General features: G+C 50.5%; 1 protein-coding gene across 18 annotated transcripts in view; it reads left to right on the forward strand.

Annotated features, from left to right (window-relative positions):
- The window catches only part of LOC143369254 (bromodomain adjacent to zinc finger domain protein 2B), a 144,096-nt gene that overhangs the window by 108,308 nt on the left and 13,787 nt on the right, over nucleotides 1–22,001 (forward strand). For 7 of the 18 annotated variants that reach the window (XM_076812962.1, XM_076812957.1, XM_076812960.1 and 4 more), the window contains 11 exons: nucleotides 10,453–10,692; nucleotides 10,934–11,119; nucleotides 11,963–12,158; nucleotides 12,307–12,324; nucleotides 12,894–13,137; nucleotides 13,268–13,529; nucleotides 13,816–14,198; nucleotides 14,448–14,762; nucleotides 14,844–15,118; nucleotides 15,804–15,885; nucleotides 18,116–18,982. In XM_076812962.1, coding sequence (XP_076669077.1) covers nucleotides 10,453–10,692; nucleotides 10,934–11,119; nucleotides 11,963–12,158; nucleotides 12,307–12,324; nucleotides 12,894–13,137; nucleotides 13,268–13,529; nucleotides 13,816–14,198; nucleotides 14,448–14,762; nucleotides 14,844–15,118; nucleotides 15,804–15,885; nucleotides 18,116–18,982 — 3,068 coding nt within the window. The remainder of the gene's footprint in view (nucleotides 1–10,452; nucleotides 10,693–10,933; nucleotides 11,120–11,962; nucleotides 12,159–12,306; nucleotides 12,325–12,893; nucleotides 13,138–13,267; nucleotides 13,530–13,815; nucleotides 14,199–14,447; nucleotides 14,763–14,843; nucleotides 15,119–15,803; nucleotides 15,886–18,115; nucleotides 18,983–22,001) is intronic. The other 11 variants (XM_076812972.1, XM_076812973.1, XM_076812975.1 and 8 more) reach the window with 6 other exon arrangements.

A 22,001-nucleotide genomic window follows, 5' to 3' on the forward strand; every position in this document is an offset into this window, starting at 1 on the left:
TTTTCATCCATCTCCATTCGTATCCCCTTCTCCGCTCTCCCACGCAGCTCGCTCTCGTCTCTCGCTCGCCCTTTTTTCCCCGCGTCCTTCCGATGCCCTTCTCCCGGCCCCGTTCCTCCCTCCCCGTCGACGTCGAAGGCGCGCAACGTGTGTAGGTTGATAAATGCGCTCGGCGTGCCTCGAATTCGATATGGAGAGAGTGGAACGGGCCTCGAAGATGCTCGATAAGAAAAGACACTTGGTACAATAATAAAGGACGGGGGCAGCGGTAGAGAGAGAGAGAGAGAGAGGGGCTAGAAACGGTCCCCGGCGCGTACGTGCGCCAGCGAGCGCATCGATCGGGTCCGCCTGTAAAAAAATATCAATCGAATCTCACGGGATATGCCCTCCCCCGGGCAGCCGCCATCTCCGTGCCCTTTTAAACATTAAGCCGTTGAATTATGTAGCGCGGGTAATCCGTGGAAGTTTCTTCTGCGGGGGAGATTACGTAGCCAAGAGCGACGCGCACCGGCGATGGTCTACTTCGGATACAATACGCCCCGCTGCTGCGCGATGCGGTCGCGCTGGCACTTCGGGGATCCAACGACGAGCTCTCCGTGTTCCATCGCGATTTCGTCGGCTCGAGGCCGCGGCCGTTCGCGGCTGCTTTCCTTAAGAAGCGACCAGCGAGACGGCTTGCGAAACCGCGGCTGAATCATGCCGATGGCGTCGAGATTTCGAGGATTGAATCGCCCCGGTTCTCTTTCACCGCGATTGGGCGACCCGCGGATGGAAGTGGATGTTACGAGCTGTCGGACGAAGCGCGAACCATACGATGGGGATTTTGAATCGTGAGCTCGCGGAGGAGATAGAGGTTTGGCGTGGGTGGGTATTGCGTCGGAGTTGGCACTAGGGTCGGATCGCGAAGATGGCTTCCTGTTTACACTGGCGCTAGGGTGGTTTGGAACCGTGATAGAACTTGAGTCAGATCTGTTATCGTGTCGGGACCGAGTCGGGCTGGAGAGGATAAGGAAATGTACGGTGCTTCGAGTGTTTTTGGGGCACAAGCGAGGGTAATAAGGTAAAAGTACAAGTAGCGGAACGTTTTGGAGACCCGTTTTTATTCTCTCATGAATTAAAAATTCAATACAGTGTTTACGTATAAATTATGAATTCTACGTGGTAGCCCGTAGTTTTACGAACAAAATGAAAAAAATAATTTTGATTTTGGTTCACCAATATGTTCCGCTATACCAGCAATTCTGCAACAGCCAGCTGAATGGCACGCGGAACGGTCTGTACAACTGTTCCTCTATACATACACTTCGGAGACTAGACGAAGGTATAACGGAACACCAATTTTAAAAATAAAAAATCTGCTAAATTGAAAAAATAATATCCGAAGTAAAATTTACAAGTAAAAATCTGTTGAAATTTCGAGACTCCGGTTTGCTACGCTAATTTTCTTTTTATATAGAAATAAAGTTTAAAACAGTCTAGTGCCTCTCTTACGCTTGGCGAAAATGTAAGTATTTTCGTATCGTACGAGAAGCGATGATAAAATTATTATTTCTTTAATTTTCGCGAGTATGCTTAATAAATGTTTTCAATTGTACTGTTATCCCAAAATATTATAAATAATTGTCGTTTTTTTTTAAATTACTTCATACGCTGTGAATAAATTTAGTTAACTTATTTTTATTGAATCGTTCCACTACTGGGACGTGTTCCGCCACTGGTACTTTTACCTTAGAGCAGGACAGAGGTTTAGGGAGTTACTGCCCGATAAGCGAACGGCGACGAGGTTCTCTGCAACGATCCAAGGGAAGCGAATTGTCGGCGGAGCAAATGCCTCTGCTGCCTCATACGCGAATCGAAAGCGAAAGGGCGAACGGTGGTTGATCGTGCGAGCCACTGGCGTTATTCGAGCCCCCCGCGCGCCGTATGCAATTATTAACACACATCCGTCAGGCATCGCGGGGCATTATGTTTACACAAACGATTCCCATTACCGGCGTTAAACATAATTTACAAGTTCCCCATCGCTCGGCCAGATGAATCTACAATTACCGCGACCGCTGAAACCCTTTATTACTACGTCGGGGCTTATCCTACATACATAACGAACTTAGCCGACGTCTTGGCTCGATTATGTTTAACGAAGGGGTCTCGGCAGTCCACGTGACTTCGTTAAAGAAGAAATTAATTATCGATCCCCGCTTCTAAATACCCGGCTGCATTTCGCAGCGCGGTGAAACAATTGAAATTTTATTATCCCGGTGACCATTGTCGCGCGGGGTCTCTGAAGCAGCCGTGATAAAAGGATCAGGAGGCGGACACCGTGGCGAATTTAAACCCTGGGCAGGCTTTCCAGGATTCTCTGCATTTCTAGCAGACTTTCCCCGCGAAATTATCTATCATCCGCCGCGGAGTGGCTGCGAGCGAATGACTGACCGAGCAAACGCGAACGATTCCGCTCGCGCGAGATGGGGGGTTGAAAAAGAGAGTCACCGCGCACTCGTCGTCTCTGGGCTCCTCCTTTCGGTCTGGTCGCGTAAACGAAATTAAAGCGATTTGGAGGCGAGCCAGCCATCGCGGCGACGGGGTCGCGCGCGCCACCCCACTCGGCATTCCGATCCCTCGATCGATCCTGTTCCTCGAGGGACAGGATACACATGTACGGTAACGCCGCTCTCACGGATTCAGGCTGAATCGCGATTGGACGGTTATAAGCGGAGACGCCGACGCCAAGGTGTAAAACCGGAGGGGGATGTCGTCGATATATCGGACATCCGCGTCTTTCGCCGGCCTGCCCGCACGGATAATGCGGCGCGGTTAATTGCGATGCGCGCCGGGTGTTGTCCCGCGAAAGCGAGACACGCGAAATACTTCCTTCCTTCGCGGATCACGCGAAAGCCGCGTCCGCAATGAATAAACACCGAGGCTGATACATCGGCGACAGGACTATTAAAAGATATGCAGATGCTTGAAACTCTGCCATCTCTTCAACCCCTCCAACGGCAGCGCGGTATTAAACGTCTCCGCGAGCCGGAATATCTGAGCTGTGCTAGTTACGCGATACAATCGCTTCCCGCCCGTCTCATGAATAAATCCAGCGATCCTCTCCCTTCAAAGATACTTCAAACTATGAATCCATCAATAATAGAGGGCGCTGTAAGCGGGAAAGATTGCTCTTCGCAGGGCCACCGGAGTGTTAACCCTTAACTGTTATCCTGGGGTCGCTCATGACCCCAAGCACGGAAATTTCGGTGCAAAATTTTTGGTTGTCTAAGTTTGTAAACTGAATTTCTAATTAATTTTATAATAATAGTTTAACTTTCTACGTTTCTATTATTTTATACATTACCTAAGAACAAAATATTCATTGAGGTTGATCTACTGTCGACTTTGCAAATTTCTGTGTCCTTTTTTCTGGGATCTGACCCCAGTATACCAGTCACGTTTGCCAAAAACAGTATACCAGTTAAGGGTTAAAGGAATTCTCGTTTCTTTTTTCCCAAGGATTTTTAGTCAGCGGGGGAGGACAATCGTCGCAGCCTCGGTCCTCGGGCTCTCGCGCTAAGGGCAGCAGGGCGAGAGAAGAGGGTCCCATTGAGGATGTAGGACGCAGAGGATTCACGGCCCTCGCGATAACGCGAGTTTTATTCGTACCTCGCAGGGAGCAGGGCTGAATGAATATGGCGTCGCGTTAAATCTCCCGGATCTTTCATTCCGTCGCCTTCTCCAGCCAGTAAGATTCGCGTCGTTCCGTGCCGCGCCGTTGGTCCGGGCTATTTTCTTCTCGGCACGTTCCTCTCGACGAGACTGCACCGTCGGGGGGGAGGGGAAAAAAAAATAAAAGATCCCGGCCCGTATATTCCGTGCCCCTAAAATAGCGGCGAGAAGTTACGTTACCCTGTTCCGCAATAGTCTACTCTCGTCTCGAGACGGATTCCCTGATCGTAAGGGTTTAGCGGAATTCCAGGAGACTTTCGTTCCGCTGGGCGTATGTGGCGCTCCGAAACGAATCGGCGAAGCGAGACGCGAAAATCCTCGAAGCTAGAGAAACCTACGCGCGCTGCAAATGGCAATAGGTGTAGTCTAAGCTTCTATTCGACTTTATTAAATCCCGCGCAGTGATTTCCTTATTACACCGGGCATTCTTGTTACTCGTTCTGCGGCGAGATTTTGGCGAAGCGAATGGAAATTTCGGTACATAGGTTCTGCAGTAAACACGTGATATCCGAAGGATGCAGCATCGTCGGAATAATTACGAGCGAGCGGCCGATTTCGGTGGTGGCGGCCAAGCAAGAACCATTCGTAATTCCACGGCCCCTTTCCATCGCGTTCTCATCATCCCCGTGGCACGGCTATATACCGTTCCTCTCCCTCTCGGAACCCCCTGGCCTAGCTCCAACCCCCCACTGGCCAGAGCGGCGATCGATTTAATAACACGGCCATTTTCCCGGCTCACGGACCGAACGCATTCCCTGAACCCGTTGCCGTAACGCTCCTCCATCTACGATCCATTCTCTCCTAGCTTGTTTAGCTTCCCTTACTCGCGATGTTCGCTCGCTGATTTCGCAGCGGTACACGAGGATTTGTTATTCCACTGCCCGAGGGTCATCGTCTGTCCAGCTCTCCGCTGGATTCCCTTCTGTTTCCGCTTCGATTTCGAAAAACAACTATTAAGTACTTGCCTTTCCATCGAAACAATGGTGCTCGTACTATTCGAGCGCTGGGAAAATCGTTCTTCAAACGTGAAGGAAGCACGCGTCAGGTGGACGTATAACAAATCAGAGCCGAGGCGGGTCGAGAGACACCTGGGTTACTGGCCAAACTGTTTCCAAAATTCGCTCGAACTTCGCTTCCGATGCCTCCCGCGGCCGTGGAGAAAAGTTCACAGGAGCCAGCCGAAAGTAGCCCGCGACCTCTTCGACCCGGCGAGAAGTCGGATCTCCTTCCGACCTCGGCCGGTCGCACTCGAGACCGTTGGATAGCCCCCGAATGCAGCGGGCTCGTTACACCGTGGAAACAAATCGCGCTCTGCCGCAGCAGATGGCTTTTACGTCGGCCATAAAATCGGCCGGCCAGTCGATATGTGTCTTGGAATAAATCTGCGCGCTTACAAACGGCTGGTCCACTCTGCACGCGCGATTCCCGAGCTCGCAATAACCGGACTCTCGACAGCGGACGTTTATTGCTGCGATTTTAACGATTTTAACGGCAGAGAGCTTTCGGCGTGGCCATCGATTCGGCGGGAAGGGGTGGCTGGGCGGGGGATGCACGCCCCTGGACAGGGGGGCTCTTTATTAACGTGCTCGGAAAAACAGGAAATTAGCGACGCGCCGCGACCCGTCGTTTTCAGCCCACGCCGAGGACGATGACGCCCGGAATGCACCAGGGGATCACCCTCTGTCTCATCCACCCTCCCGATCCTTGCTCCGCCGTTCCTCTTCCATGCAATTCTGCCTGGATTCTCTGCTCCGCAAAGTCGAGGGGAACCAGCGAGTCGCAGTTGGTGATTGTTGGAGGTGTCCAGTTAAAACAGGACCCACTGTTCCAAGAATTGGGGAATTTGAGTCTCAGCTACTAATTGACGCCTTCTATCAGCAAACGAGGTAGGGGAGACCGGGGCTAGATGTTACAGGGGCAGGTTGTTACAAGGCAGTTTAAATTTTTTTCGCTTGGACTATCACTTCGACGATGAAGCGACTGATGTGTTTCAACCATACACAGTTGTGTATGTTGTTTGTTCGTAGTCGGTTCACGCGTTGTCACTTTATTACAGTTTTTTGTGTTCTCGGTACTAATAGTAAGTTTGCTCTTTCTACTTATAGCTTTTTATACACAACGGTGTCAACCGGGACAAGTTGTTACACAAGACAATGGGCATGTTGTTACATACGAAATATGTCGTTACAGAGGGAAAGGGGCATGTTGTTACATTGCGTTTAGTAAATAATTTATACGACACGAGCAACTGTTAAAAGAAAAAACGAAAAGTAAGAAATCAAAAACTAAAAAGATTGTATTAAAAAGTTTTAAAAAGGAAACTGATGACATAAAAATAAAAAAAACATACAGTAAAGAAAAGGCAGATGAGAAATAAAACCACCACAAATAATAGGCACGAGTCCCCGTATGAAACGGACGATGATAATTAGTGCAACTGATTTCAGTAGTATTTTATTATTTTTAAAATAGATTTGTTATCGTATATTAATTGTCATAGATTCTTACCATTAATAAATTTACTTTTGTCCAAGAAAATATAATTATACTACTCACAATAAGCCTCGTTTCGTAAAATTTAATCCTGTAACAACTGGCCCCGTATTGTGTAACAACTAGCCCCTACTCGGGGCACGTTGATACAACATGTCTCGACCTTCAAAATGGCTTGTTCCAAAGTCATGGTTTTCGTTTAATTACACGCGATAGCGGTCATCGGTAGAGGAAAGAACGTACTTTAAGTGAGAGTCATTGATAGTATTGAATATGGAATGCAAAAAAAAGAAAAAATAAAAAACTGAAAATTGCAACAACTAGCCCCGGTCTCCCCTATGCGATAATTCGGTACCCCTTGCCTCCGCTTTCTATTGGGAGATGGTTGTTAAAGAAACGCGAGAATATGCAGGAGAATGATGGAACTGCTGCCAGTTGTTCGTAGCGATTAGGGCCGCCTCCAAGCCATCGCTAATCCTGTCCGCCCTCGTCCTCGAGCCCCACCATCGGGCAGCTTGCTCAAATGCTTAATCATAAATCGATAAACGTGACGCATCTCGCTGGAGATACGTCCTCGCCGCGTTCACCGCCGCCTTATCTCACCGAAACCGCTCTTCCCTGTCGGATTTTCGGGCAGAAAATATCCTCGTCCACCGAATTCTCGGGATTCCCGTCCCTCTACGGTGCACAGTAGCACGGGCATTCGTCATCGATGCTTCTTCCTCCCACGTTTCCCCGCAGAAAAAAGCTACCCGTCTTCCTTGGAAACGTCTTAAGAGCGAGTTTCAATCAAACGATTTAAGAGCCCTCGAAGCCACTCTCTTATGCGTTTCGTCGGGAAAAAACAGCCTAAACAAGGGAATATCCCGTTTCGTTTGCGGTGAAGCCATTGCACGATTACCCCTCGGTTTCGTTAATTCCATTGGAAACGAGCGTCGAACGTTTGCGCTCTCCCCCCCTCCGACAGAAGAAACGAAGAACTGTTCGATAATATCGGCCCGACAGATTAATTCCTCTTTGTTACGCGAATTCACGCATCCACCGTTGCGTATATCGATCCGCGAGGAGCGCGCCAGCCTCGCGGAAATCACCTTGATCGCGAGTCCTCGAAGGTGATCTCGGTGCTGTACTGTGCAGCTGTGCGCGCGTATTTTGGATCGCCCCTTGGAACGTTACGAGATCCGTGCAGGGACGAGACGCGCTCCTGCGTCCCTTCTTTTATCGGGAATCGTTACGAGTCACCGACGAATCGAGCAGCAGCCCCGAAAATGGCGGACCAGCGGCTTAATACTCCCTTGGCCTCTCTTTCTCTCTCCCTCTCTCTCTGCATGCGGCTGGTCGGTCGGTTACTCGAATAATGGATTGCCATTAAAGCATCCGGATTAAAGAGGAGAGCACGAGATGGTTCGTTCGCCGTCGCTGTCTCATTAAAGGAAGATATTTGTGCCTGCGTTAAAAGTGAATCGGGAAAACGGTGTCTACGTATTTCACATCCTGGGGCGGCTTGGAAATAAATGATCGTATCACCGTATAATCATCGATATTATTTAACGGCTGTGGCCTATCCTCGGCGTATCGCCGTTAATACCAGCTTCCTCCGCTATTTACGTTACGTCACGAAAGAGAGCGAGAGAGAGAGAGAGAGAGAGAGAGAGAAAGAGGGGGAGAGAGAGGAAAGGTCGTGAAAAAGCAATTGGACGAAGAAGCGGATAAAGATGGCAGGATAATCGTACCAGGAGGAGTCGTAAAAAAATAGGAGGGAAACGACGGGGCCAAGGACACGTGGAGGCACGCGAAAGGCAAAATCTGTACCAATGAAATTTCCATCTCGCGCCGCGCGCAATGCTTCATGTTGCGCCTCGTAACGCGCGCGTACGTGTGCGCCGAGCACCACGTGTGCACCCACATATATATGCACCTAGAGCATTATGCAGCTGCTCAGCCGGTGAAGTAGTCGTATAAGCCAGCCGGGGGTTCAACGACCGGTATAAATTAAAGCGGCGCTTGGATTTCAATGCCACGGCCTTGCTCAAGGCCGCGGTACTCGTAGAAAATCAACGGTACACTCGCGGCCCGCGAGTTTGTAACAATAAATTGTACAAACACGCCGGCCGCGCAACGACGCTCGCCAAACGTTCACCGACGAAATCCTTCGCGATGACGAGCTCGCCAGGCAGGGAGGGGATGATTTTCGAACGGAGCTTTCGGAGCGGATCCTCGTCTTGAATTCGAGCATGATAGCTGCGCGATGCACGAACGCGGTCGCCTCGTGCTGGATTAAAGCGGACACGATTGATCTAGAGACGCGGGTAGCGTCTCGACGCCAAGTACATGAAAGACACCCTGTATATGTCGACCGTGTCGCTACCGCTTATCGTTTACTCGTCGCAGAGCTATTCCAACGTAACCTGACACTTGTTTCATTAATATCTCATCAATTTATATTCTAATTATCATTATCTTCTATTCTTTTGTGATTTATTTGATCTCACGTACTTGGCGTAATTTTTTTACTTTTTTCAAGTTTTTTTATGGGGATTTCAATTACATTTCGAGCCTCGCACCGCCGGAACACTGTTCTCGCAATTGTTTTCGCTGTGTCCCCGCGGCTACTTTAAACGGGTATTATTCGCTTTGTCGATCGACGAGGGGTCGGCGAGGAACAGTCGCGTCTCGCGCTTTTGGAATTATTTCTACCGAATCAGCCCGGTGTTTGAATTTAACCGCGAAGCGCGCTCCACCCTGTACGTTACTCGTCGTAATCGCTGTAACTCGCGACGCGCCGTTCGAGCATGAATTACGCAACGAGGTTGGGGTTAATCGCGGCGATGGCAGGGGGAGAGGTTAATGAAAATTGTCGGCCGTCTATGAAAATTAGAAAGTACCCCCGCGACGCCCATTCGCATTTTTGCGCGCTCCTGGCATTACCGTAACGAGTTCCTAGCTTCTTTAGCCATTTACCGCAGCGCTTCCTGTTCCATTGCGCGTGCACGCGCTACTTTATCGTCGTTATTATTGTCGATAAGATTTAATTCGTTAATTACGGTCTGCTCGATAGGAGAACTCGTGCTGTAATCCTGATTAACAGGGAACAGCCGGAGACGAATTGCTTACCGAACATAATCGAGAGATGTTAACGAAGCATGTAATTGTTTATCGTGGGAAGGCTGTGTCGTATTAGGATTCCCTCGAGTTTCATTTCGCCGAGGAATTCTCGCTCCTCGGACCAGAGGATAGCTTCTCAACATCCTTGTACTCCACTTTCCATCGTTGAATCGCGGGCGAATTGGTAGTAGCAATGTATCGACGATGATTTATATTTTCGCATCGACTCTGTGTAATTTAGCTGGAACAACACGATGGTCGTCGGGCTTCTCCGGCACGTCCAACTTTCCTCGTTCAGCTTTCGGTAGTTTTGCGCCCGCCGAACTCGATTACGCGAACGAGTGCGAAATATTTTTCCCTGACGAGGGAACTCTGCTCCCGGCCAGCTAATTACACGTTCGTTTCGCGAATTTACAAATATTTTTCGACGACATCGCGCCCCCGTCCGTCCGGCTGTCTGTTATCGAGCCTGACCGAATTATCGTTATTACAGCGGTTATATTTAATTCTGCCAGGTAAATCAATTGCGCGCATCGTTCCCGGATAATTGGGTAATTAACTGGAATTGCAGCCGGGGACGCGCTGGCAGCCGAGTAGTCCGGGACGAGCGAGCGCTCGCTGGACAATGCCAGCCCGAAACGGAAGAAAGACAGTCCTGGATTCCCGATGTAATATTTAACGAACCGCCCCGCCCCCCCGCTCAATTAATTTATCGATCATTTCGATAACAGACGACACGGGAGAAGAAACATTTTCCTGTCGCAGTTTGAACAACCAACGACGAGAGTACCTATCGAGCCTGGCTCTCGCGCTGTTCAAATTTGACCGAGGTATCGGTTTTCCCTGTTGCGCGAGCGGGCCCGCGCGGCCCTGGGCATAATTATTTGAACGACAGCGAGCTCTAACTTCGCTGCCGCGACGGGCATCGCGTAATTATTCCCGGAGCAGGCAACTTCTTCCGCGGGAGCCGACGAATACATTTCTCGCCGCTCTCGATACTCGAAACGACGGAGATGGGGAGCTCGAATCTTTCCGGCTACCGGGGAACGGATTATTTTTTCGAACGTGACCGAGCGCGCGGGTGTGTTTCGTGCTGGACCGGCTAATTGGAACCCCCGTTGGTTTTCATTTTCATTGCAGCGTATTGGCCTCGGGGTGACAGTGCAGCCTCGTCGCTTTTCGGTGGATATGGGCTGGGGGCCCATCATTTGCCATCGGCTTACGCCATCCTGGGCCGAGGTGGTTCCGCTCCCGGTTTCGGGGGCCACACACAGGCCTCCGCACCGCCGCCCCCACCGCCACCGCCACCACCACCACCCCCGTACTCCCACAGCAGTCTTGGCACCCTGAGCGTGGCCGCCAGTCAAGCTGTGAGTTTAGGTAACGTCTCCCTTTCTGTCACCTTATCCTCCGCTCTGTAAACATCGACGCCGGATACTTCGCTGACCGTTTCATTAATATCGTTTGCCCGCGGGCACAGCCGGGGCCAGATCCTCACTTCTCGTACACTACCGTGTGCCGTTGGTGTTCCTTTAATACCCATGTAACACGAGCTCTTATCGGTCGAAGACTATCGGCGTTACAGAATGCATCGCACGGCCGCGCTCTCCGATGGTTTCAGGTATCAATCCCGCTAGCGCAGCATGGTGGACGATGGCCTCGCACCTGGCGGCCCAGGACTACCTCGCGAGGCTACAAGGAGCGGCAGGGCTACCCGGATTTCCGTCTGTCGCCGAGAGCCTCTTGCCACCCTATTCTGCCTCGCTACTTAACCCCCCGTCCCTCTCGTCGCACAAGTCCAGTAAGTGTAAGTATCGAGACAATTCTTCTGCGCTCCCACCCTCCCCGTCAGTGTTCAGAGAACCCCTGACTAGGAACACTATTCAATTGATGGAATCCCGCAGATTTTTTTTATAGATGGAAAGTATATGTCATAAAGGTCAGAAAAATGTAAATTAAAGATGCTCCCAACAGCTGGTCTGACCTTGAAAAATCAACGAAGGTGGAACAGGGGAAAGAAGAAAAATGAGGGAAAGAGAATGACAAATCTGTGTGGTCAAATTTAAATATCTCTTTACATGAAAATACATTATAGTAAATGATTGATAATTCATTAATGATAGATAATAATTAGAAAAAATTAAGGACAATAAATGATAATACTAATGATGTCAGTGACATGCTTCAATCACTTTTTTGAACCTTCTTGTCGACAAGATTATCATAAATGTAATATTACCCACTGTTGTGATTTCATTAGTATTATCATTTATTATCATTCATTTTTTTCTAATTACTATCTATCATTAATCTATTATCATTCATTTACTATAATGTATATTCATGTAATAGAGATAATTAAATTTGAACACACGGATTTGTCACTCTCTTTCCCTCATTTCTCTTCTTTCCCCGGTTCCACCTTTGTCGATTTTTCGAAGTCAGGCCAGCTTTTGGGAGCATCTTTAGTTTACAATTTTTGTGACGTATCCTTTCGATTTATATAAAAAAATCTGCGCCATTCCATCATCAATTGGAATAGTGTTCCTTGTAAGGGGATCATAGGAGCGAGAGATGTCTGTAGCGAAGTTGAGGCGCCGAAAAGTGCCTCTTACTTACCGGACACCTCGATTGAAAGTGTAAATGAAAGATTGCCCGTTTCTTCCATGGAAAACCAAAGCTAAGTCAAGCAAGAGTCACAAGACGCCGGCGAACAGCAGCAGCTCGACCACGCCGAGCATGACCAGCAGCAGCATGCCGCCGGTCTCTACTCAAGCGCCGATCACGTCCTCCCATCACAACACCTCGGCCAGCAGCACGCCGAATTCGCAAACGAACGTCGTCAGGTACGAGTGTGCTTTGCTCGTTAAATCGATTTTTTTCTCTTCTCCTCCCCCCCAACGCCCCATGTCGCCCATTATTTTCAACAGACGCCCCGCACTCACGGTTTTCCCATTTAATTGTTTTTCCACGCTTGCCGGGTTACGCCTGCAGTACAGCGAAAGAGGGCAGGTGAGAGATCGTTAAGAATGAGAAAAAACACAGAAACTGGGTGCGAAGGAGATTCCGGGCGCGATCGATTTTCGTTCCGCATTCAAACGGAGACCGCTCGCGTAATTTCTGTTCCCGTAGTTTTCTCCCCGCGTTTTTCCCCGCTCATTTAACTTTTCGTACGGCGCTCATAAACGCGCAATCCCGTTGTTACGATTGTTTGATGGCTCTTAACATCGCGCCGCTTTCAACAAATTATTTCTCAACTGGATGCCCGCCGAGCGGACCTAAATATTCAGTTTGGAGGATCGGAAACAGTCGCGGAAAAAAAGGTGACGGCCGCCTCTGGTGCCTAAATATTTCCGCGAGTCGACTCTCCGCGGCCGCGTGACCGGGGGCAATTTATCGCCTCGGGTTTCTGTTTGATTCCGGCTCCCCACTGGGACGCTTTCGCGGAAGAAGTTCGCGATGAAATTCGCGGAGTTGTTCGCGCTTTGACCGCGGCGGACTTGGGAGCATGATCGCGGGTTTAGGATTCGTGACGAAGCACCAGGAGAAAGTGAGACGAACCGAGGTTCCTTTTGATTTAGCGATCCTAGCAGTATATTGGGGGGTGTACGGCTGCCGCCCGACACGGAGATCATCAAGTACACGTCGAGCATAGTCGGTCCAAAGGTCCCCGGGACGACGAACCGCGGCAGGAAGAAGACTATATCCTTGGACACGCCGAGCGTGAGTGTGCACCCACCACCTGTGCCAGCTCTTTCCGCTCATCAGCCGAACACGACGACGGCGTCACTGATGATGGAGCCGAGGAAGTACAATCGTACAGGGGTAATTGCGCTGTCCCATTAGCACATACGTAGTACAGTCACCTCTGAGAGTTCTACCAGATAGTTTGCCGAGTGACAGGATTCACTGCGGACGAGTTCTCGCGTAACGCTGTCGATTGATCCTCTTTCAGGCCGAGTCGAACGACTACAGGGAGACGGTGGATCGCGTGGAGGTGATCAAATTGCCGGCGCACTCGACCAACGGCTCGGTCCTGTCTGCGCCTACGTCCTACACGACGGCCAGCAACGCGAACAGCTCCAACGACTCGGACGCGCCTCTGAATCTATCCCTGAAGCCGGCGACGACGAGCAGTAGCTCGCCGATCTCTGGTAGCCAGCCGCTCAGCCAGCTCAGTAATTTAAGTCAATCGCTGCTCGCCTCCGATCGAACATGTGAGTTGAGTACGCGTTCCGCCCGTGACGCAATGGTTAATTCCACCACGGTTATCGCGGGGAAATATCCCGATACCTTGTTTACTCGTCGCGCGCCCGGTTAAGGGAGCCTAGGTCGTCCCTGTGCTTTAAATTAGAATTCAATTAACTACCATTGGACGCGCAATGAATCGAGCGCCTCGCAATAGCAATCGAGAGAGTTAGCTAAGAGGAGTTGTCGCGAAGAAAGGCCGCTGCGACTGTCCACGCCCATTTCAAATGGAACCGTTGAATTTGCCAATCGTAGCGAGACGAAAGCCCGGTCCAAAGCCCCGAAGGGTGCCGCAGAACTCTGTGCCGGTGCCAGCGTCGCCTAGTCCGTCGTTAGCGCAATTGTTCGCCGCGGCGGACTCGCCGCAGAGGCCGAGCAGCGGCAGCGAAGAGAGCGAGAGCGCCAGCACCACTCACCACAAGGATGGCCGGCCGAGGAACCTCGGCCGTGGCGTGTCCAAGCCGAAGAAGAACACAGTGGCCTCGCTGCTGGCGCAGAGCAGAGCCTTGGGGATCAAGCCCATGCCGACCCTGGATCCCAGCGTGCCGTTGTCGCATCAGGTCTCGTTGCTCAGGTCCAACATCCTGGCTGCCCAGCTGCACGCCACCGCGACAGGCCAGAGCGACGATAAGAATCAGGTAAAACCTCGAAACATTCCGCGCCTGTACACGTCCCCTCTCCTCGCTCCCTATTCGTTCGTTATTCTTTCTCGTTCGCGAGTCGCCGAGTCTGTGGGATCTGATTTTTCACGCCGTACCGAGCACAGTCGTTCGGCACTGTCCCCCCGACGGAGGAGGCGGCTAACGGCGCTGGAGGATGCCGAGACCACCCCGCTTTGCTTTCTTTTTCACTTATGATTTCGCACTAAAACCATGCTCCCTATATAGCGGTCTTTGCAGGAGAAGATGAAGAACAAGCTGCTGGAGGTGTCCGGCGAGGAGAGCAACATGGACGTGACCAGCGAGAGCGGCAGCAACACGGACGTCGTGACGGACACCGACGACGACAACGCGGACGGCGTGTCCAGCGCGAAGAGGAGAAAGGTGAAGCCCAGCGAGAGGGACCTTCAGGTGCCGCTCGAACGCGGCTGGAAACGGGAGACCGTAATCAAGGGACTGGGCAAGTCCGGGGTGATAAAGGGTGACGTGTCTTACTATAGTCCTTGCGGGAAGACGTTCAGGAGCAGTCCGGACCTGGCGAAGGTGAGTCCGCGTGAATACGCAACCGAAGGGAATCGGAGGGATTCGAGATTTAACGAGCGCGACCCGCGCGGCGTGTCGCAGTTCTTGGAGCAGCAGAATCCGCCGGAGTTGACGACAGCGAACTTCTCGTTCTCGTCCCGGCCACTGGTGGGCGAGTTCCTGCAACCGACGATGGGCCTAGCCGAGGCGGAGTTCGTCAGGCTGGGCGCCCAGGAGGTGGCCAGAAGGTTGGAGGAGCTGAGAGCCGCGGGTGGCTTCAGGGACGTCAGGACGAACAATCAGTACGAGAGGGAAAAGCTCGCGTACGCGAAGAAACTGGCGAAGGAGGAGGCGCAACGGCACAAGGAGCAGGCTAGGTGAGTTCCATGTCCTGGCTACGTATAAAAACTGCATTGCGATTAGGGCTGGGACTGTTTGTCGAATTTTTCGGTATTCGAATATTCGAATACTTCAGTTGCTCAATTATTTGGCGAATATAATTCGAATACTATTCGAATGTGTAAGTATTCGAATACTGATGTATTCGAATAGTATGGTGTGAATTATAAATCAAGTTCTTTAGGTTCATTTGTCAGGGTGAAATCTTGTAAGCTAATTTTGACCCACTTCACACCATACTATTCGAATACATCAGTATTTGAATACATCAGTATTCGAATACATCAGTATTTGAATACATCAGTATTCGAATAATAACATTCAAATACTCAAATATTCGAAGTTTATTCGCATAATAACATTCGAATACTCAAATATTCGAAGTTTATTCGAATAATAACATTCGAATACTCAAATATTCGAAGTTTATTCGTAGCATTCGAATACTTGTAAAATATTCGAATATTAAATCATTCGAATAGCCCCAGCCCTAATTGGGATGCGGCAGAGCTTATAGCCTCGGCACTTCCTCGTAATGGTAGAACGTTTGATAGAATCGAAGGTGGTCTTTAGACATTCGTAGATGTTCGTAGACGAGTCTAGATGACCCGTGCCCCTCCCCCCCCTAAAGCGTAGGAACGATTAATCTGATTGACGTTGCAGGCTAATCAAGGAACAGGAGAAATCGGAGCGGCAGGAGGCAGTGAGGCGCGAGCGGGAGATCCGGAATCAGCAGCTGCTCGAGGTAAGTTGACGCTCTTACCACCGTGCCTCTTCCTTTTCCACGTTTTGTCTCGATTCTCGTTGTTTCATTCACAAGGAATCTGTTCTCTTACTCTATTTGGGATACCTTTACTACGTTTTTTGTATTTTTGTCCACCTGTCGTGCGTGTCGCATGCTCTCTGTGTGTGTCGTATTTATATTATACATATACATATATATATTATTTATATCTATATACGTATATATATTATAGTATATACATAAATCTATTTGTACATTATTATATATATATTCCCTCCAGTGGATTATTTTTGTAACCAGATACTTTTGTATACTCGCATATATATATATATGAATCCTGGAACTCCCCCCCCCCCGCCAACCCAGCCCCCCCCCCATTTACGATCCGACCAAAAACCAAAAACGTCCCAGGACTCACGAAAACCACCCCTATAGAGATTCGCTAGCAATAGTGACAGGAGAGCCCAGCATGTCCTCCTACAGCCTCGTTTTCCGACTCTGACAACCCCCCCCCCCCCCGGACCAACGATCCAACCCCCCTGTAACTTTTGATTTCTCGTCTCTCCACGTTTGTTCTGTTTCGTTGTCCCCTCAGTGAGTCGAACGTACCTACGTCTTGATCGTTTTACGGAAGATCGTTTTGTGGCTGCATATCTCGCTTCCCGGGTCCTCCACTCGCCGAGAATCGACAGGATCGAGCGAGGACCCGTCGACTTTTCGGTCCCTTCAACCGACCGGTTGAACCCGTGCGGCTTTCATTAGACAGCGAAAGGCAGAACGTTGCTGAGAAAATCGAGGCAACGGTGACGTCGAGGCGCGGGCTTTCTTCTGCTTGTACCGAACGAAGAGTCAAGCGCGTTGTCCCGCGGGACTGAGCGTGGAAGAGGGACGATGGGATGCGTCCCCGTGGCCTCGACATTCTCAGTTGAGTACATAGTATAGTGTTCCACTAACGAGAGTCGAAGTTTTGCTGCTCGAAATCTGTCTAGTGTCGTGTGAACTCGATGCATAGCTCCCGATGCTTTTTATGTGCGCTGTAGACGAGTCTCTGAGTAACAGTTTTGTCGTGGCATATGATCCTCCTCGCCTGAATCCATAGAAAGGGCGGAATGATCCTGCGAGACGTTAGACTAATCGAATTAGAACGTGATTAGACGCCTCTCTTTGCTCCTCGAACGGCATAACGAGAACACGTGTCGTATCCCTTGCATCTTTAGCAGAACTTCGCTTTCGACCGGGTGTCCTCCGATTCTCGTTCCGAAGGAGCCAAGCTAGCTTCCCTATCGAACGCTGCCAAGTTCAGGCCGAGCAGAGATTGCCGTTCAGAGCTCGAGTCGGGAGCAAACGAATCGGAGTACACGGTCTCGAATGCGCCAGAGGAAAAGCGCTCTTCGCCTGGGAAAACTTCTCGTCGCGCCGCTTCGCGCCATCGTAAGACGGGGAACGAAGTTTTTCTCGTTCGCCGAGCCCCGCGAAAGGGAAATTCGTCGCTCGAGACGTGAGTTTTACGATCTCGTAAAAAAAAAGAGAGGAAAAAAGAAGAAACCCGAGAATTTTTCCACGGCAAGGCCAATCTCGGCGAAGTAGACGCGCGAGTGTAGAAAGTTTCGCGATAGTCGATCCGTTGTGATAGTTGTCCAAAGTATCCGATCGAGATCCCTTCGCCCCCGAGCGAGAAACACACCCGTTGCTCCCAACAACCAGCCCCATTTCAATCACTGTCACTCATTCGATCATTCATCCCCTCGCATTCACTCGCATTCCGCCTTCACACGCACTGTACATCACACGTGTGACCCACCCCCAGATCCCTCCAAGAAACATACACGCAACACAAGCTGTGCAGAAAGAGCTGTTAGAGGAAAGAACGTCAGCCGATCGGACAGAGAAAACGTTCGAATGTAGATGTAATTCGGGTTGATTGCCTGGGAGCGCGACATAGGGATGCCCATCTCACTGATAATCGATCCTGGTCGATCGACGATATTTCTCGGTGTCATAAAGATCCTTTTGCGGCAGAACAGTTGTTACCCAGAGTTTTGAATGCTATCGGGATCTGCTAATCAATCAGAACGGTTCCGAAGGGATTATTCTCTCGTAAATTGTGATTCTCGTATCGATTCGCCGAAAGTGTCCGACACACGCACAACACGGCCGATAAGAAAGAAGTAGCGAGAAAGAACTGGTCGCAGCTTTTGAGCCCCTTAGTTTGTTCTCTTGCAACTTTCAGTTCGTTGCGAAGCTTGAAAAAGGCTCAGCCTATCCTCTTCACAGAGAGACCACGCTACGAAACCAACTACCACCACCATCACCTCCACCTACTACTACTACCACCACCACCACCACCACCACTAGCCACCCGAGCTCTAAACAATTCGCGAACGTCCGCCTCCTCGAACGAAGGACGGACCGGCGAAAAGAGCGAAGGGTATCACTCGCACGCGTTCCGACACGTAACGAACCGCCGATTAACACGATCGATTATTGGGCATCCCTAAACCTACAAACGCAGGGTCGAAAGCGGCTAGCGTTCACGATCAAGCAGAAAATGAAGATCATCCAAGAGATCGAACGCGGTAAGAGCAAGAGCGACGTGGCGCGCGAGCTGGGTCTGGCCAGCAGCACGGTGGCCACCATCTGGAAGAATCGGGAGAGCATCGCTGAGAGCTGGAGGAACCGCGACATGATGCAACACGCCGACCCCGAGGACGCGATCGCGAAAAAGTCCTGCCTATCCTCCACATCCTCGAGCGTCCTGGCATCTGTCACGTCGCTGGCAACCAGCAACACGGTGCTCACCACCGCGAGCACCACTACCACCACTGCCACTGCCACCCTACCGGCCGTTGTGGTGGCACCGCCGACGGTGCAGGTGGTACCGCCGCCTCCACCACCGCCACCCATACCGTTGCCGACCACCCCGACGACGGTCGTCTCGTCGTCGCCGTTGCCGTTCACGTCCACGTCCCAGTCGCAACCGACGCAGCCCTCCACGCCAACCTCCAGCACCACGTCCACAGGCACCACGACCACGAACGCCAGCATGGACAATACCCAGCAGGCCCAGACCCAGACGCAAAGTCAGGAGCTTCTGGAGGTAAGATGTCGTATGACGCCTCCCAAAAACCAACCCCTGAACCCGCACCTCAACCTGAGCCCCACCCTCGATCTCTCCGTCGTTCCTGGTTCTCTGGCTCGCGAGACCGAGCCATCCGCGAGCTGTACACTGATGGAGGGGATTCGTGGAACAAGGTATTCCAGGCGAAAGTTCTTTGAACGATGATCTTGGGGTGTATTTTGCGCCAGACCTCTCGGTGTAAACATACCCTTCTGAGCAACCTCCAAAGAATTACCTTTCTAGAGGCTTCTCTCTCTCTCTCTCTCTCTCTCTCTCTCTCTCTCTCTCTCTTCAAACTTCTTTCTACGAATCCTTCGTCCATTAGTCGCGTCCCTCGACTAATTGCTTTCGAGGAACCTACCACCTCCGCCTCCACAGTCGATCCCCCCAATAAATCGCGAACTGCAACCCCTCTACATCGTCATTAAACCCTCATCGACCTCATGTTCACTAACGAACGTTACTGTGTCATCCTTGCGATTCGTTGATCCACACCCCCCACAAACCCAGACCCCAACCCCCATGCCCCCTCGTCTCTTTCTCTTTCGATTTCACGGGGACTGATGCGAAGGACCTCTCGAGGTAAGACAACGATTGCCTGGTATTTCTATGTCGTCCTCCTCTTTGTGATCGAGAATCTTCCCCGAGCCACCCCAGATCTCTCTCCCTCGCTCATCTCACCCCCCCCCCAATTCCAATTCCCGCCCCCCCTCAAATCGATAGATTAAGTTTCACTGTGACCACCAGAGGTAAGATATTACTCGTTTTTATGATCGTATCTCATGTCAGTTTCATGTATATGTGACCATATAAACATTCTTGTTATCGATTATCGATCGTTACATCGTCATTCAACATCAGCCACCTAAATCTCTCTATCGTCGACCCGTCTCTTCTTTTGTTTCATTTCTCACCGCGCCGCGCCGCGCTCCACCCCCATAACCAATCGGGACTCCGTATACGTTCTCCGTTCTTTCGCAAGTTTTCTCTCAGGTTCTCTTCGCTTGCCTTTTGTCTCATCCTCGTTGCATACGCGCTCTGTACGGGAGACCTACCCGATCGATGTCTCTCGATCCCCCGGTTTCGATTCTTCCTCTCGCGCGCTTCTTCCGCCACGAGGGCCGCGCTTTTCTCACCCCTTCGCGGGCGAAGGGCCTCCAGCTTCGACGGCGTCGTGTTCTTAGCGGGCCGTCAGGTTTCACGCTCGTCGAATCGCCGAGCATCCCCTCGGCGACACGTGCGCTCGGGAAACTCGGCGATCCGCGCAAGTTCTTCCCGCAGATTTGTGCGACGGGGCAAAAGCGCGATAGCTGCTGCACCAGCGGCGCGTCACGTTCAATATCGACGCTACGCAGTAGCGATCGAACGAGAGAGGGACACACCGCGCGGACACACACGCGCGGCCACGCGCATTCAAAACGCCCGCACCGCGCTTTCGTAGGGATGGGCCATTGTGGGCGACTCCTGGCGCGTGCTCGATACGCGAAAACATTTGTTCGACCGACACGCGTGGAAAGTGCGCGAAAAATGAGAGAAAAAAAAAAGATAACGGAGCTGTCACTTTAATATATTTAGACTCGCGTCCGCCGGCGAGCAACGTTTACGCATCGTGACACGGAACGCTCTGGAGCGATTAACGGAATGGATCATGCGATTACAAGCTCCCGGTGTGCTTGCGCTTCGAGAATGGAGCTCGATTCGGAACGAACGCCACGACACGGTGGCCAAGGAGCGCTCGAGGATGCGATCTCCTCGGGACATTTCTCAGTTCTACCGAACAGTTTCCCTAGTTTTTCCTTTATATCGGGAAGATCCGAGACACGTCGGCGTAGTCGCGATCGAGGCTGACACACAATACATGTACGGAGGCGAGCACTCTTATATCACGATACATACTCTGCGGATCTGCGACGATAAACGATAATATGTAATACAGACTGTCGTAACGCTATCCTGTGCCTAGCTTCTCCTGTCACTATACAAGAAAATAACAGCTAGCTACATTGATCGATCCAGCATGCCGTATCTCTCTTCCGAATACTCTCCGTGCCCCCGACCGAGTTATCGAGCGTTACCGCCGATAAATCAAACGCATACGAGCAGCAGCGAGCTTTCTTTTATTTCACCGCCGCTCTCTTTTTCTCTTCCGTTGTTCGCGCCCGTGATCGAGGAGGCGCTGCTGCTCCCGCGGGACCATTTACTTTATGCATTAATATTTTAATCGATTGATCGCCCGCTCCGTTGCGATTATGGCTCCTTCTATTATCGTTGCGATTAATATTGTATATCTTAATGCCGCTGCGATCACATCTCACAGCTCTTAAGATTGAACGTCTGTGCAGGCCACCCACGCGGTGCCAATTAACAAGACACTTATCAGCTTCAGCGATTAATGCGACACTGATTATATTATAATATGTGCATACATAAGGCGAGTATATTTGCTTGGCTCCTGCATGCGCTCTTTTTTATTATCTCTCTTTTTCTATTCTTATTTCTGTCTTCTCTTATTCCACTTTCTATACTGGTCGCTTCTATTTTTCATTATACGTCACTTCCACTACTATGTCTTTCAACTTCTCTCTGTATAAAATGGTGGTGGTTTATATACATATTTATGTATATATATATACACATATAATTCTCTTTCTATATACATAAATATATATATATATATATATATATTTCTCTGGTAGTTGGTGAGAAGCTTTTTGGTTGCGTTCAGGACTCCTAACTTTCTGTTCTCGATCGGGATCCGTCGGTTTTGTCCACGAACACGCGGATCATCCGCTCGTTCCACTCTCTGCTTGACTGCTGTTCTTTCCATACGTTATGTATATTATCACGTTCTTTGTTACTGAGGTTTCTTACGACAGCATGCCCGATTTTTGCCTATATTTCTATTAGACGGGGGTATACACAGGATTGGGGACCTCCGAGGCGAGACTTTTGTGTGTGACTCGAATTGCTTTGTATACTCTTCGATCGAGCTTGATTT

Source organism: Andrena cerasifolii, chromosome 5, assembly GCF_050908995.1.
Source record: "Andrena cerasifolii isolate SP2316 chromosome 5, iyAndCera1_principal, whole genome shotgun sequence".
NCBI classification, from domain to species: Eukaryota; Metazoa; Arthropoda; class Insecta; order Hymenoptera; family Andrenidae; genus Andrena; species Andrena cerasifolii.